Raw genomic sequence first — 17,318 nt, forward strand, 5'->3', positions numbered from 1 at the left:
ATGGTACTTCCATCATAGAGTCAGTTGTACTAAGGTCTGGGGCCCTGTTGCATTCCCCATTGGTCTCAGTTAGTCATATTCCTGTGCTAGGGACCAGGTGTCTAACTCATCCTGCTCTACAGAGGTGTGGTTGGTCCTAAGGACCATTAATTTTACTAAATTGATACATAATTGGCCATATAGTTTAAAATGTAGGGCCCCACCATTAGTCCAACCAGAATGAGAATTAGAGTCCCAGTCAGTGCTGTTAGCAGAGTAGTTAGTCAAGGGGGACCAAGATATCAATTATCTGATTTATGTCTTTGTCTTTTGAGGTTTTTCCCCAACCGTGGCAAGATTTTGTCTAATTACTCCTGAACAGTTAGCATAGAAACAAAAGTTTCTCCCAAAGCCAAACATAGCTTCCTTTATCGCATGAGAAGTCTCAGTCTCTCCAATTTTGTTGGCCATGCCTGCAAGGAAATCTAACTGTTGTTGTAAATAAGAAACAGAAACTTTTACTACCTCTAGGTTCTGGTCAACCATCTGCTTAGTTTGGAAAGCATCAAAAGAAGCATGTTTAGTTAAACCATGAGTGCATGCCCACCAGGTAGGCTTGGGAGCCTGGTAGTATTGCTGTTGTCCAGATTAGTTAGCCCACAGGGCAGAATAGCAGGCATTAGAATAAGGGGAAGTGCCTAGGCTAAAGGTTTTGGATACTGGGCAGGTGTTAGCCCCTTTAAAGTCCTCTTGTCTTTAATTTGGGCTGCCCCCACCACACTGAGTTTTGTCAGTTAATGAACTGACAGGCTGATTAGTTCCTGTCTTAGGGACCAGGTGTCTAAGCATAACCAGCCATTCTGACTGACTTCTGGCTGGGAATCATTAACTCCATCCTCATAGTCCCTTCCTACACCATAGACTCTGATTCCCCAGGTTTTCCCTGTTTCCCAAAGGCCAGAGTTTTTTTTATGGAATTTTCAGACTTCTTCAATAAAAACTTTCATTTTAATGGGTCCATAGTCCAGAGACAGGCCATTTGGCAGCAGCATCTGTGGTTTCTGCTTTCTTGACCTGGGTGTGGTAGATCCATGGTATAATGCCAGCCACCTTCACTGCCATAGGAGTAGAGAGAATCCCTGTGTAGTGTTCTTTCCAAGTTGGTTTCAGTGCCCATTTGACTCCCTGCCTAACCTAAACAGTATCACCTGACTCAAGGGGAAACTGGTGGTGGACTCTGACGTCAGCTGGCTCTCTTGAAGAGTTCAATGACTAGCTGTTATGGAGGGCCGGAGTGCCTGTAGTGACTTAAGAAAGTTGAGAGTTCCGTCAACTGCTGGTCTCTGAGCCTGGTCTCTTTAAGTGGGGAGGGTCTTCTTATGAGGAAGACTTCATAGTCTCATAGTGGTAAATCCTTCCCTATATGCGGTGCAGCAGGCCCAAAGCAGAGCAAAGAAAGGTCTATCCATCCTTTGCTGGACTCTCATGAGAGCTTTGTTAGAGGTGTTCTTTTGTTTGTTTACATACTGTTTATTTTTTTATACCTGCCCCAAACTCTAAGGTCTGTACATGCAATTAAGTTTTCAATCTATGTCTAAAACTTTAGCCATTAACAGAGAGGTTTTGGCTATGAAAGCTGGGCCATTGTTGGACTCCATTGCTAGGAGGAGGTCAATCAGGGAACCAGTTCCTGAGGAGCTTTTTTTGTTGTTTTGTTGTTTTGTTGTTTTTTTGTTTTTTGAGACAAGGTTTCTCTGTGTAATAGCCCTATCTGTCCTGGAACTAGCTCTCTAGACCAGGCTGACCTCAAACTCCCAAACTCACAGAGATCTGCCTGCCTCTGCCTCCCAAGTGCTGGGATTAAAGGAGTGTGCCGCCACCACCTAGCTGGAGGAGCTTATTAAGCTACTATTTGAATTTAGTTTTAGTCTAGGTGAGGAATACATCTACCCAGTGGAAAAGGTATTTATAAAAACTAGCAAATACTTATATCCTCCCCTGGGACGCCAGATCTTGGTGAAGTCAGTTTTCCCAGAGTTTGCCAGGGTGTTGGCCTCCCATTTGGATCACTTCCAGGGAAAGGGCTCTCTGTTTGGGATTTACTGGAGCACAAACCTGCCATCTGGCTAAGACATCCCACACTAAAACTGACCAGTCTGGGTATAGCATACCTTGTTCTGAACAACTCAGAAAGTTTGGGGGACCCTGGTGAAGGTCACTTGCCAGAGTTGTGCCAGTTGTTTCTGGGAGAGTGGTCCTTCCCTATGTCATTCCGTCAACCTGTGGGTTTGAGCTGTCCATTTCTTCTTTACCATGGAGTCTCAGGCATAGTATGTCATAGTATGTCATCAGAATATCAATAGTCTTAGGGCTGTTTGTCACACAGCCAGGTCAGCGGCGCAACAGTGGACAGGGGAAGCCTCTTAGGAGGGCCAAGATCTTGTTTTGTTTTGTTTTTCCAATCAGTAAGCACGCCTTTAATCCCAGCAATAAGGAGGCAAAGACAAGTGGATCTCTGTGAGTTTGAGACCAGCCTGGCCTACAAGAGCCAGTTCCAGGACAGCCTCCAAAGCCACAGAGAAACCCTGTCTCAAAAAAAAAACAGAAAAAAAAAAGAAGAAAGAAAAAGAAAGAAAGAAGGAAAGAAAGGAAGGAAGGAAGGAAGGAAGGAAGAAAGAAAGAAAGAGAAAGAAAGAAAGAAAGAAAGAAAGAAAGAAAGAAAGAAAGAAAGAAAGAAAGAAAGAGAAGAACCCACTTTCTCTGTAGATCATACCATGGACATGCCTGGTAGTAAAAGCATAGCAGCTGTCCATGTTTGTGGTGGTGGACTTTCCTTTTCCCCATCTGAAAGCTTGGGTCAGAGCGAACAGTTCTGTTCTCTATGGTCAGATAGCAAGCTTGGGCCCAAATCATTTTGGTTAAAGTAAATTCTGCAGCTCCCATGTACCTGGTTTCACCTTTCATCTCATGACAGTCATGGGTGAGCATCTGTGGCCTGTCATTGGCCAAGAGGGTAGCAGGATTGATGGTGGTGAGTTTCTTAAACTAGACTCGAGGGTGGGCCAGGAGTAGGGCCTGGTACTGGGTTACATCAGCATTAGAAAGCCAGCGTCCTGGTGTTCCTTGGAGGAGGGCCACCATGGCATGGAGTACTATGAGTATAAGAGCTTGACCCAGAGTTAACGTGTTTGTTTTCATTAGACTAGAAATAATTGCCACAGCTCTTAGACAGGTGGGCCATCTTGTGATTACAGGGTGCAGTCATTTGGACAGATATGTCACAGGGCTTTTCCAGGGCCCCGAAGTTTAGGTTAAAACCCCTTGTATAATGCCTTTTTGTTTCATAGACAAACAGCTGAAAGGTTTTTAGACATCTGGAAGTGCTAGGACTGGAAGCAAAGTCAAAGATGTTTTTAAAGCCTCGGGTGCCTTTGTTTAGTCCAGATTAGGGTCTCAGTGCCCCACTTCGTGCTGATGTATAGAGGCCCTACTATTTCTACAACCTCTGGCCTAGAATCCAATGTTCATCAGTCCCCAAGGCTGAGTGTCTTCACTCGTCTTCCATGGTTTATGGTGTGGTCCTGAAGAAGTAGATCCTAATACCAGTGAAGGGATGTTTCAGAAGCAGAATAGATGAACTTGCCAGCGAAAGTAAAGGCAAGCAGGAAAGAAAGCAAAAACTTCCTTCTTCCAGTTTGTGTGGACTGCCATCAGAAGGTATGGCCCAGATTTAGGGTGGGGTTTTCCCACCTCAAATGACCCAGTCAAGACAGTCCTGCACAGATACGCCCAGCTGATTAGGTTTTAGTTGATTCCAAATGTGTTCACATTAATAACCAAGACTAGCCATCACAATTATAAACACTGTGGTGTCTATAGACTGCAACATTCATATTAGTGAACACTAATGTAATTATTATAAAAGTATGTTCTAGGTGAATATATTTCACTTCATTACTAATACACTAGCTCTGTGTATATACTCTATCAGAGCTTTGCAAATGTTGCTGTTTAGCAGCACAGTGACCCTGCAGGGGGTGCAGGATTATTATATTTTACAGATGAACAAATAAGCATGTGTAACACCAGGCTTTCAGACTTTGTCTGCCTCCCCAGGGAACTGAAGGTCACACAGACATGTTCTTGACAGGTTTACTAGAGATGTGGGAAGAAGGCATGACTTTGTATTAACATGAGCATATTATGAAGTAAAATAGCAAATTCTCAAGAACTGTTATGGAATAAGAAGGATTTCTGAGAGTCTCTATGCTTGAAGAAACACTTGCACTCCAACACCTGGCCCCAAGATTCTGAGCACACCTTCCACAGTTGAGTATTATTGGAGATGCCTTAAGATTTCCATGGTTCAAGTAATATGAGCCAAGCTTCCAGTGTGTTCTAAGAGTCTGAAGGGATTTACAAATCCTATTGAGAAAATGGATTTCAGCATGCCAGATTCTGCTTATAAAGTTGCATACATAATATTAAGTCTTGCATGTAGAGGGGACGCAAGCTGCATGCAACTGTCTCCCTCTACAGATTCCCGAAAGCATGGTGCTTTCAAAACATCCATACTATTCTATTTTAAATTACAAAATCAATGATCTTAAGATCTGATCTAGTTTTGTTGTTGCTTTTTGTTTTGTGATTGACGTGCTGATGGTGAAAATGTGAGCCCCTAAAGAACGTGGGCTTTATGATCTGAACTTCTCAGGCTTTTTCATAACGAAAGGCTTTGAAATGTTAATGAGACTATATGTAAAAATGCACCCCAGCACTTGCTGATACACAGTCTTCATTTTCATGATTTGCATCAGTTTAAACCCAGAACTTATTGGTAATCTTGCACCTGCATTCCCATTTTAGGTCCCATTTATATCTATTTTTACAAAATCTTCTGTATCGAGTGAATGCCCAAGTTCTACATAATCAAAAAGAACAATGACCTCTAATTGTCACCAGTTCCACAAATGATCCATTGAGAAAAGTGGGATCCACTTAGCTGCACAGTCACTATGGGCTGCCCACCCCTTTACTCACTGCCTTTCAAAACTGTCTTCAGAATTTATATTTTTTATCATACTTTGCAAGAAGCATAGCATTTCCTATTTTTACTCAAAAATCATTTGCAGACTTTAGTTCCACCCATATGTTGAATTATAATGACAAGTAAGTAACTAATCAAAGCTATTGGTCCCAAAACTTTTTTATGACAGTATGGGGGGAGTTCATATGTGTGACACATGTGTGAGTGTGCATACACATTTGTGTGCATGCATGTGGGGGTGAGAGGTCAGCATCAAATATCTTCCTCTTCCACTCCCCATCCTATTTTTTTAGTGCAAGATCTCTTCTCTGAACCTGGGGTTCACTGACTAGCTAGACTCACTGCCCAGGGAGCCCCATGGATTTTCCTGTTCTTCCCCGCACCCCTAGCTAGCCCTGACATAACTGACAAGCACAGCCTTGCCCAGCTCTTTACATGGGGACTAGGGATCTGAATTCAGATACTCATGCTTGCACAGCACACACTTCACCCAGTGTCCCCCGTTAGGGTTTCTATTGTGGTGAAGAGACACCATGGCCATGGCAACTCTTATAAAGGAAATCATTTAATTGAGGCTAGCTTACAGTTCTGAAGTTAAGTCCATTATCCTCGTGGTGAGAGCATGATGGCATGCAGGCAGACATGGTGCTGGAGGAGCTGAGAGTCCTACATCTTGAACCGCAGGCAGCAGAAGTGACTATGGCACACTGGGTGTAGCTTGAGCATATAAGACCTCAAAGCCTACCTCCACAGATACATACTTCCTCCAAGGCCACACCTATTCCAACAAAGTTACATCTCCTAATAGTGCTACTCCCTATGGACCAAGTATTGAAACACATGAGTCTATGGAGGCCATTCCTATTGAAACCACCACATCCAGACAAGCCATCCTTCCAGCCCCAGACCTAGACAGTCTTAAGTGGGACAGGAACTTCAGTCCTTTATTTTGGTATCCTTTTAATTAATGGGCCCGTCCACTCAACTAACTCAGCATCCATGCTCCTCCTATATACTATGTATAGGTACTAAGTAGTATAGATATTGGTATATTGTACGTATAGGTACTGTGGACACAAAAAAACTACATGATTCAGTCTTATTCTAGTCCCATGAGTGACTGGAGAGATGTATATAGGCAGGTAACATTAATGCTATCAGAAGGGCATGTGGGGAACTATGCACTGGGCACCATGCTTTTAGACAGTTGTCACTTGGGATGCTGAGCAAGAATGGCTAGAAATTACCATCTTTTAAAAACAGGGCTTCATATATGCCAGGATAATCTCATCTTACTGTGTAGCTAAGGATGACCCTGAACTTCTGATTCTTCTGCCTCTAGCTCCCAGGTTGTGGGAATACAGGTATCTAACCCCATGCCTAGTTATGTGGGGATAGAGATGAACTGGGGGCTTATGCATGCTAAGAAGAGTCCACCAAGTGAGCCATGTCCCTATCCAACTTTCCAATGTTTTGAGAGCTTCTAGAAATCTCTTTCACATAGAATTTCCTACTTTGTAAATGTGGACACTCAACTTGTAAAGCTAATGTGTAGCTTAACCAAACATGTTCTCTGGCCAAAATAATAACAGACTGCTATTCTTCAGTCTCTGGTACAACTATACACCCTAAGACATTCAGTGTGACACTGTCAGCATTCAGGTACAAATTTGTCACTCACATTATCCAGACACAGGTTTTTGGTTTTTGTTTTGTTTTGTTTTGGTAGATTCTGAGACCAGTAGGTATAGGTCAGTCTGCCCAGCCCTCTGCTAGGCAGATGGAGCCAGATAAATACCCAAAGGATGGTTAGTGTAATTGGCAGATGATTGGGCCTTACACTGAAGGTTGTTTTATTGACATCTCAACACTGATATTGATATAAACAAATAGCATCTTTCTGAAGAATGGCTTCAGTGTGCAGGAATCTTAACCCTTGACTGATTGTGTGCATCTCTTAGTGTGCAAGGAATATTAACCCTTGACAGATTGTGTGCATATCTCAGTGTGCAAGGAATATTAACCCTTGACAGATTGTGTGCATATCTCAGTGTGCAGGAATCTTAAGCCTTGACTGATTGTTTTTATTTGCTTGATTGCTTTGTTTTTTTAGTTGACTTGTTTGATATTGTATATATTAAGACCTCTGAGAATCAGAAATCACATTGCTTGGCTGTGTGTGGTGGCACAGGCTTGAATTCCCAGCAGTGGTGGCTGAGGCAAGAGGACTGTACATTCCAAGCCAGCTGACATAAACAATAAAATCATACTTCAAAACTATCAAAATCATGAAAATAAATCATTTGGTTCTGTCTACTAGTGAGTGTGGTCCAATAGAGCAGTTCACCCTTGCGCAGCCAGGATGGAAAACAATTCAGCATGTGTGTGCTCTAACATGGGCTGTTTTTCTTAGGGCTCAACATGATTTGCCAAGGGAAAGGAAGGAAATGCATACATGATGAAATAGAAAGCCAGAAGCCTGTGTAGTGATAGCTCAAACTTCTTATTAATTGCTTTTGTGCTCCATATTCTCTTGGGAAACACACATAGGTTAACCTGGGCTTCTGCATCTATCTGAAAAATTGAGTTCATGTGACAGAGATGAGAATGTTAGGTACCAGAGACTTCTCAGCTGTCCTCTACAGGTGCAGGTGATAAAGAACACACACAAATCCAGCTCAGAGCAGCTTGACTCACCCTCGAAATTTTTTCTGCCAGGGACACGTCAAACAAAGATATGAGATACCCTAGTCTGGAACTTTTCTGTTTGTAAAACAGAAATATGTCTGCAGAACTTCAAATTCAGAAGCATTATTTTCAACTCATAAAAAGCTAATAGTAAATCTTCGATGTCATATTCCAGGTTCACAGCTAGCTACCCCAAGTGACTTTGTGTTAAAATATTCCAGACTAGAGATCAAGTCCAGGGCCTTTTATGTGCTACATAAGTGCTCTACCACTGACCTCCACCCCAGTCTCTGTGTGTTAAAATTTAGGGTCTAATGCCATTAGAATTTAATGGCATAGCAATCCGGGAAAATGGGTGTGACGAGTGGGCTTCTGTCTGTGTAATCTCATGCCAAAGCATTCTAATGTCTTTTTTTCAGAGATAGTTCTCAACAACACATTGAAGACTGCAAATTAAGAAAGTTCAGATACCAGTGTAGAGAATGAAAGAAAGCAGTGTAGGTGGACAGTGACTGGGGGAACTGGATTTTGTTAGGGGATTGGCAGATAAGGACACCAGGAAATGTGTTGTTGGTAATGAACATAAAGAGCCAACCTCCCTTGATAACTGACTCAATTGTTGTGGTCCTGCACAGCGACCTGCCTGTTGGGAGAGAACGGACTCCAAGAAACTGGACTATTTAGCATGTTTAAACCTCTGTCCCTAACACGCCATCCCTTCCCATTTGGCAGTGGAGATCCTGACTGCCCGTCAGAAGAAAGCAGAAGAACTGAAGAGACTGACTGATCTAGCCAGTCAAATGGCAGAGATGCAGCTGGCCGAACTCCGGGCTGAAATTAAGGTCAGTTCTGTCAAACCCCAGCAGAATGCTGAGCCAGAGTGCCATTCACATTGTGTGTGCTTTGTCAGTAGACTGCTGCTCTGACGCCATAGACTGGCTCCCTTCCACGGGGTTGAAATTCAGACTACAGAAGGATGAAGAAACACTCAAGCACTGTCCTTAAGTAGAATACGGGTTGAAGGAATATATTATTACAAAGGAGGGGGATAAGTTAGTCAAGACCAACCCATTAAAGTGTATTTAAACGTAAGTTATCTGGGTTATGATTTTCACGGTGTAATTTATGCCTGTATGTGTAAGTGCATACTTCTGTGAGTATGCCCTAACAGTGTTTTATAAAGCATCCTTTCTCTTTTCTCTAGTTTAATTCTCTTTTTTGTTAAGGTTACTATCTGCAAATGTATATTTATTAGATTTCTTCCACTGCAAGGAATCCGAACTAATCCTGGCTAATCGGAAACAGAACTTGAAATAATATTTAGTGCAAATCACCAAAGCCAGGTGCGTCTGCAGACATTGGCCTACAACTAGGAACCAGTGTGGCTTGTGGATAATACAAGAAAATAATAATAATCCCATAATTCTCTGTTCAGAGCACCACGGCATTGAATGCCCTCCAAGAGTCATAAGCTCTTGAGCCACACTGTGACTCAAGCCACTAAAGAAAAGCTCTGGCTGCTCTCTACTTGGGCCACGCCTTTTTTGGCCAAGAAAGGGGGATTGACACCTGGATTTATAGACCCACTGAGATGGATCTTCTAAACAGCATTGGGTAAAGTTGCCAGAAGAGGAAGTGGTCACCAGGGCCAAGAAATGCTTATAACGAAGTAGGAAGGTGATGTTGAGCCTTCTCTTCTTTTACATCAGTTGTTAAACAGTGTGTCTGCACACATGTACGCCTAGCTTCTCCCCGGTGTCTAGAAACCTTTCAGCACACAGCTGCTGCTGGCTTTAGATCAGTGTCTGTCCATCACAGAAGAAAGCTGATTGGCAACAGCACAAGTGCCAGGTGATATTTGATCCCCTCCCTCCTGGCTAGGCAGGGAAGAAGGCTCAGGGAGAAAGGGATTGGGTGTCAAGAGCCTGGAGGTATTTCCCTTCTCACCTTCCTTCTGGCCCTTGTTTCTTCCTACCCAGGCAATTGCAAGTGCCTCCTAACTAGTCTTTCTGCCTCCACTGTCTCCTTCCAGCCTCTCCACCCCAGGTCCAAAGTTAAACTCCCAAAACAGACCTTAGCCTCCCTTAGCATGTGCCATCCCCTCCCGCTAAGAATGCAGCACAGTGCAGGTCTCAGTCCATACCGCAATGCCCATTTCCTCTGAAAGTTCCAGCTTGTCAGACCACCAAGTGAGGAATGCGGGATTGCAGCTTCCTAGTCAATTGAAATCCATTTTCTCCCAAGTTTCACTTCTGCCTATCGGAATTCCACTTTTCATTACATGGTTGGCAGCACAGGCTTTGGAGTGAAACAGTATAGCTCCAAAATTTTCTACTTCTGTGACTTGGATAAATTACATATTGTCTTAGGTTCTTAAGAGCCTGGATCCCTCATCTGTAAAATCGAGGTAATAAGAATACTGACTTCATGATCATGCGATTAGGTGAAAATGAGATTATTTCATGAGCGTTCGTTCAGTGTCCAGTTTAACTTTTTTAAATGTCCCAGCTCCCATGTTCTCTCTTTTCACATGTCACTCAGTGGGAGATAATTTCTTCCACTTCTGTCTCCAAAGCACCAACCACTTTCATCCTTGAATTTAATGGTATTCCCCCACACACACATGTGGTTAAACTCCCTGATCCTGGAGGAGGGTTTGAGTCATGGTTATTTCTGTATTTCTCACTGTAGGATCTACACTTAGATCTTAATTTCAAGTTAAATTTAAATGAATTAAAAACTTATCTCTTCCACTCCCTATAGCAGCACTTGAGATTCCATCATGAAGACAAGCTTTTCTGGATGCAAAAGACTTTTTTTTTAGTCTTCTTGCTTTCTTGTTAAAATAGAGAAGAGGTGTCTAGGGAGGCTGGCATATTTTTTTTGACAGTTAATACTATACCAGGCCCTTAGCCAAGCTAGGCAGCCCCTGCTGGAATGCAACTCAGAAAACTGTGCTGGTGAAAGGTGCTAAAAGGTTGAGTAGATCATCCCAGACACCGATTGTTCATTGTGCATCTGTCTAAGCCACAGAGGGGAGAATCGCACTCCTACTTATTCCCAGAAGAAGGTGAACAGTCACAGAGGGCAGAACCAAGGCCCACTTAGTGGCACCTCACACTGACTGTGCTGATCCCCTCAAGTCGGCCATCTGTGGGCACAGGAAGAACAGAGTGAGAGGGTGTGCAGGTGGGACTGCTGTGGTTTGGGACTCCTGTTTTACTTCTCTTTCCTCTAGCACTTTGTCAGTGAGCGCAAATATGATGAAGAGCTGGGGAAAGCTGCCCGCTTCTCCTGTGACATCGAACAGCTGAAAGCCCAAATCATGATCTGCGGGGAAAGTGAGTTTTGCATGCTTACTAAATAATTCTGTGTGAGTAAGCTTGGTGCTGTTTGGAGTTGATGGCAGAAATGTCAGGTAGACAGTCCCCCAGCATGGCTAACCTGAGGTCTGCAGAGCTTTAATGATCTAAGGTCATGACACAAGTCACTGGAAATGTCAAGATTTGAACTTAGACTCTTCAAATGCCACTGCCCGTCGGCAAATCCCCAGGATTTATTAAGCTGAACAGAGCATGTCAGCTAGTTTATACCTTCACAGACTTTTCCTAAGCTCAGCCAAGCACACTGCTACTCTGGTTCTATAGAAGCTGTTCCAGCCTGCCGGAGTACTCAGGCGTGAGAGTCCCGAGCGCCGCCCCCCTCCTGTTGAGCCTGAGTTCTCTGCTGAGTGAAGCTGAAGATAATGAGAGACTTCACGTCAGCCATTAGTTTAGTCTTGTTCCCTATTAAGCCTTAATTAGAGTGGCTAATGTGCAGCAAAATTGGCTGCTGCTTTTTCGTGTCCTCCAGCCCACACACAAGGGGAGGTGGGGATGAGTGATGAGTGCTAACGTGGCTTTGAGGACAGTCACAGAGAAGAACCAGCAACTAGCCACAACCTCATAGTCAGCAGAAAACTGACTATGATTTGACTGCACTTGTTTTTCTACGTTGAAATTTCTTTTTTTCTCCTCAAAATAAAAAAGTTTATCAACTTGGTCTAAAAATTACCAAACTGTGCTGACTAGCATATGGCATAACATTCAGGTCACCTTTATATTTTCTCGTATATCCAGTCTACCTATTACACACCACATACATGTGTAGTAATACAGTTTACTTTTGTTGCAATAGATACTAGACATTTTTCCATGCCAGTATGGTTAGCTGGTCACTTCCATAACTCATGTGACCAGTCCTCGGGTTGTTTAAATAACTTCCCATTGAGTACCAAAAAACAATGCTGAGGGCTTCCTGTTGGCAGATGTCAGCCATCTGTTTTTGTTTGTTTGTTTGTTTTTTGTTTGTTGTGCTTTTTAGTTTTTTCTTCATATGCTGCCTCGTTTATAGCAGAGCCTCCTTAACTGGCTCTTCTTCTCCAAACAAGCAGTTTGGTTGACACCTGGGAAGGAACCTGCCTATCCTAGGTTCTCCTTGAATCAGATGACAAATCAGACTGTAATCCTGAGTGAATCCATGTCACCCAGCTCTGGTGGGGACAGGGACAGGGAAGGGGCACTTCACTCGCTTTCCTCCAGGTGCCATCTAGTGAGAAAAATCATCCCTTCCCAAATTACGAGTGGCCATATAAAGACAGCCAGCCTCAAGTGTTTGTGACAGTAAACCCCACAAAAATCCTTCATGGAGGGAGCATTGCTACAGCTCCTGAACCAGAAGCAGACATGGGAAATAATGACCCCATGCAACTGAATCTGGTAAGCGTGAGAGCTGCTAAAATCCCCTGGCTGTGTTTGGACAGCCCAGAATCATTTGTCACACCTTACCTACAATATGAAGGGGCTGCATCTATATCCCTGTCCTTTTCACTTCTGACATTCTGTGAGCCCTACTAGCCATTCCTAACCCTCTTGCCAAGCCCTGGGATTAAGTCTGATCCAACAAAGGGAACAGAGAGAATTGCTTTTAAAAATTGGTGACAATTTTAAAATTCAGAAGAAGATCTTTCTGTCCAGCCTGGCAGTTGAATCCCAGTGAGCTGTGAGAGAAGTCATGGCTTTATCCTGGAATTGATTCCCTCTGGCCTCGATTCAGTATAATCACATAGAAATCATCCTGCCTGAAACCACCACTTTCAAAAACAACAGGACTGGCAATAATAAGCATTGAGCAGACCTGCCTGACCTGAATGTGCACCTGACAGTGAGCTGCCTGATCAGCCTGCCATGCACGTAGCACTGGGAATGATGTAGACCTGCAGTTAAAGACTGATTTGGGTAGCCCTGGTGGAGTATAGAAGATGCACAGGACTGGCAGGCCTGCCCTATGGTCAGGGATACTCATGACCCAGAGCAACAAAATTTCTAACACATAATTTCCACCCATCCCATGCTCTCAGAATGCAGGGCTCTGTCAGCCTCTCCATCCTTATGAATCTGCAGCACCGGATAGTACAGATCCTGAAAAGTGCAGTATAAATGGGCTGAGTAATAGGGAATCTAGGAGGCCCAATTCATTTATGGATGAGCCAGAGAGGGGACATCACCGTCATTATCTCCCTATCCATGGTGGTTCTTGACCTAAAGAATAATCTTTAAGTCACTCAGCTATGTCTTTGTTCCTGCAAATGCCTCTCATCATGGATGGTACCTCACAGGAGAAATGTGGTGGTCTCTAAGCACCATGGTGTCCTTTCACGTCTGAAAGAGTGACCTTCATGTTTGTACAAGCTCCTGCCAATTTCTTCCTCTTCTAGCACTTTCTAATGGCCCCTCGGGCGCCAGAGCTCTTGGCACAGCCCCTGACACCAAACCATTCTTTGTTGCAGTCACACATCCAAAGAACAACTATTCCTCAAGAACTCCCTGCACCTCCCTGCTGCCTCTGCTGAACACCCATGCAGTTGCTGCTGGCAAACAAGGGAACTTTGCCCGAAAATCATCCAATCACAACAAGCCCTCTGAGGGGAAAGTGGCAAACCCAAAAATGGTGGGCGGTCTTCCCAACACCGCTGATGCTTGTCACCAGACCATGCCTACTAACAAGCAGGTAAGCCACTCCAGGAGGGCCTCACCGTGCTGCCTGCAGGGCCTCTGCCAATACTGGTACATGATGCCAGCAAGGAAACCAGGCTCTTTCAGTTCCAAGAGCGAGGACTGCCTGGCCTCATCCGGTCATACTTCATAGGCTCTTGCCTTTGCGTGCTCCACCATGTCAACTCATTCACCTAATGGAGACAGGTCCTCTCTTGCCCTTCTTGCCTGCGTCACCCACTCCTAGACAGACCACTGAAACAATTAGTGAGAGGAAAAGTGACTGTTTTTATTCACCACGAGAAAGTTCCTACTTAGGTTTGGAGAGTCAGTAATATATCAAAGTTAGGCAAACTTGCCTTGTCTTGGAATTTCAGTAAAGCACACACTTTTTTAAAACAACTTTATTCATTCCTATCTTGCATAGCCTCTAAAACTACAACTTTTCACCAGGCAGTGCTAGTGCACACCTTTAATCCCAGCACTCAGGAGGTAGAGGCAGACAGATCTCTGTGAGTTCGAGGCCAGCCTGGTCTACAAAGTGAGTTCCAGTATAGTCAAGACTGTTACACAGAGAAACCCTGTCTTGAAAAACAAAAACAAGAAAGAAATCTTTTCAAAGATCAGTCTTCTACCTCTCCTCCATTTCTGAGAGGGAGCTAGTAGCCTATGGTTAGAAAACAAACAAGAAATTGGATTCGGTGACATGGGTGTTGGGTGCACTGCAAAGATAGCTTTCATGATCTCTGCAACTTTCTTTTTCTGTATTTCAAACCACGGGCTTGCTAGCAGATGCCTTTAGGGGTTCCCACTGCTGACACTGCCAGGCATTTCTGTGACTGCACGGCCTTTAAAGTAGTGGTTTGATAGAGAACACTGTATCAATGCACTGGCTTAATGTGTCTCCACTGCATTTGCCTCATGCTCATTATCAAACACCATGAGGAAACTAAGCCTAAAGTTTAACCTGTGACTTTCCCTTTCTCAGTTTCTTTAAAAACAAAGAAAGCCAAATCCATTGCTATCATGTAGATTCCTTTTCAGCTCAGTGACTTTAGCATTTAGCTGATTGTTAATTTAAGTGGCAGTGCTCTTATATATCTAAGCAAAACAGTGAGGGGCAGGCTGGGAGGTCCCTGTGTTTCAGAGTAGCTGTTAGGAGGCCCACAGCATTGTCCTTCCTGCAGAGTGAGGGGTCAGGGAGACCAAGGAGACATCCACCCAAAATCAGCATTCCCTCTCCCCCTCCTCTCATTCCTCTTCCTAATCTCTTTGAAGATGAGTAATTTTCTTCCAGTTCCATTCAAAGGACTGTGGTGCTAGATTGAGAAGTATATCGACTTGGCCTATTTGCATGTTGTCTTTTTCTACTATAGTTTGAAAACCTTTATGTCTGTTATTTAGGGAGTAGATTTGTCTGATGCCTACTGGTGTCTTCTGTGGTTTGTTGGCTTCAAACACTTCCTTCATTTCTCTTTTTAGCATAATGGACCTTCTAGCCAAAGACGAAGATTTAATCCCCAGTATCACAATAGGCTGAATGGTCCAGCCAAGTCACAGGGCGGTGGTAACGAAGCTGATCCCATGGTGAAGAACAATAACCGGCATGAACACAGGAGACAGCCACACAACGGTTTCCGTCCCAAAAACAAAGGTGGTGCCAAAAATCAAGAGGCCTCCTTGGGGACAAAGGCCCCAGAGGCCCCAACACATTCTGAAAAGCCCCGTCGAAGGCAGCACGCTGCAGACAACTCAGAGGCGAGGCCTTTCCGGGGCAATGTTGGTAGGGTTTCACAGTGCAATCTTTGCCCCACAAGAATAGAAGTTTCCACAGAGGCCACAGTTCTCTCAGTCCCAGCTGTGACATTGGTGGCCTGAGCCGGGAAAGAAAAGAGCAGGTTTTGCCTGGTTTTGGTTCCCTGCCCAAGGTGCTGACCCAATTCGCTGCCAAAAGAGAGTCAATCAGAATATACAAACCCTGTATGTTTGTGTCATTCTCTCTCACTCATTTTTACTAATTCTAATACTCTACTCTAGCTTGCTTCATAACTCCCATGGCTTTGCTTGATCTGTTGTCGCTTCTCCTCATCAAGACTTTGCATCATTTTAGCCAGGCAGTATTTACTCGTTGTTAGGAAAATCAAGATGTGGCTGAAGATGAGAGGCTCTGTTAGCAACCTATGTTGTAGCTGTGATGTCAATCCATTGGTTGTCTTTAGAGAGGTAATGTTGAAACAAGAAGTTCTTGATCAGACAAACGTGATCTGCTGAAGACACATGTGCTTTTGTAGAATTTAACATCTGGTGTTTTTCTGAAATATATATATATATAAATATATATATAAACATATATTGCTTTATTTGAAACAAATTAAAATATGCTGCATTTAACACCTGTCTTGTTTCTTTCTTCGATGTTGAATGTTCTTTGTAGCACTTTTGGGACAAAATTAAAGACCCCAAGTTTGGTGCCAAGCTCTATAAAAGAAATTCTTAGGAAACACAGATACATGCTATATGCCCAGTCACCTTGGATGCCGCATGGTAGTTGGAAACCATGTATGTAACAAAATTTACAGCGATGATTGGTTCATTAGCCAAAGTCCAGAATTAAATAAAACATGCCTTAGGTCCAATTTGATCATGATTCCTAGTCCTTTCTCTTAATTCTGAATTCTGTCCTCCATATTCTGACACTATATTCAGAATGATATCAATAGCTTCTGTGTGGAACAAGTGTCTTGTCAGAACAACAAAACTTTGGCATTTATTACTTATAGACCTGACTGTAAGTCATCCATGGGGAGAACTAGATAATAGAACAAACTAGTTAGCATATTAGTTAGCATAAACTAATCAGAGCCCATCCCTGACACTGAAGTAGGGCTTTCCCAGAAACATTGGCTTTGTAGAGCTAATGTGACCTCAGAAAAGGAAAATGGACATAGAGTACCCCCAAAGTCAAAGAGCCCCAATTCCCCTATCTTTTGACTGTATGACTTCCCTTGCTGACTACTGTCAAGTGCAAATACACCCTTTCAACTCCTCCTTGGTTTTTTTTTTTTTTGTTTTGTTTTGTTTTGTTTTTCTGGCAGCCCAGGTTCACTGGTTCTCTTCCCCTGAACAGCTGAGCCTTCAAGCCACACAAGCATCTGCTTCTTCTTTTGCCAAGTACCGGAGGATGTTTGCTCTCTCCAGAGCTTCGTGAGGTCTCTGAGTGTACCCAGAGATTTAATAGGAATTCAAAATGTCAAGTCACATTCCAGGAAGGAAGGAAGAGGAACTGGTTCAAATAAGAAAGATGAATGCTTGCAACCACAGTCTCTGTTTACTCCATCTGAGGCCCTGAATTTATAACTTATAAATCAGAAGGATTTTACACAAGTTTTGTGTAGCAAGATTTTGCCCAGCCCCTGAAAAATGTCATTTGAAATGTGACAGCTGTAAGGATGTAGGCAGATAATTCTTACAAAGGGAAAGGAAATGGACATGCCAGGTGATAGATGTGCCCTGCTTTCAGACTCTGATCCAGCCACTCTTACTCTTGCTCCACTCCCTCAAGTAGCCCTGGA

At 43.5% G+C, this 17,318-nt stretch overlaps 1 protein-coding gene across 2 annotated transcripts in view; it reads left to right on the plus strand.

The window, feature by feature from the left end:
* The window catches only part of Spats2l (spermatogenesis associated serine rich 2 like), a 61,552-nt gene extending 45,513 nt beyond the window's left edge, over window positions 1–16,039 (plus strand). For both annotated transcript variants that reach the window (XM_035439228.1, XM_035439229.1), the window contains 4 exons: window positions 8,447–8,556; window positions 10,953–11,055; window positions 13,542–13,762; window positions 15,229–16,039. In XM_035439228.1, coding sequence (XP_035295119.1) covers window positions 8,447–8,556; window positions 10,953–11,055; window positions 13,542–13,762; window positions 15,229–15,624 — 830 coding nt within the window. In that variant the 3' untranslated portion in view covers window positions 15,625–16,039. The remainder of the gene's footprint in view (window positions 1–8,446; window positions 8,557–10,952; window positions 11,056–13,541; window positions 13,763–15,228) is intronic.
* The last annotated feature ends 1,279 nt before the right edge of the window (window positions 16,040–17,318 follow it).

Source organism: Cricetulus griseus, chromosome 2 (genome assembly GCF_003668045.3).
Source record: "Cricetulus griseus strain 17A/GY chromosome 2, alternate assembly CriGri-PICRH-1.0, whole genome shotgun sequence".
NCBI classification, from domain to species: Eukaryota; Metazoa; Chordata; class Mammalia; order Rodentia; family Cricetidae; genus Cricetulus; species Cricetulus griseus.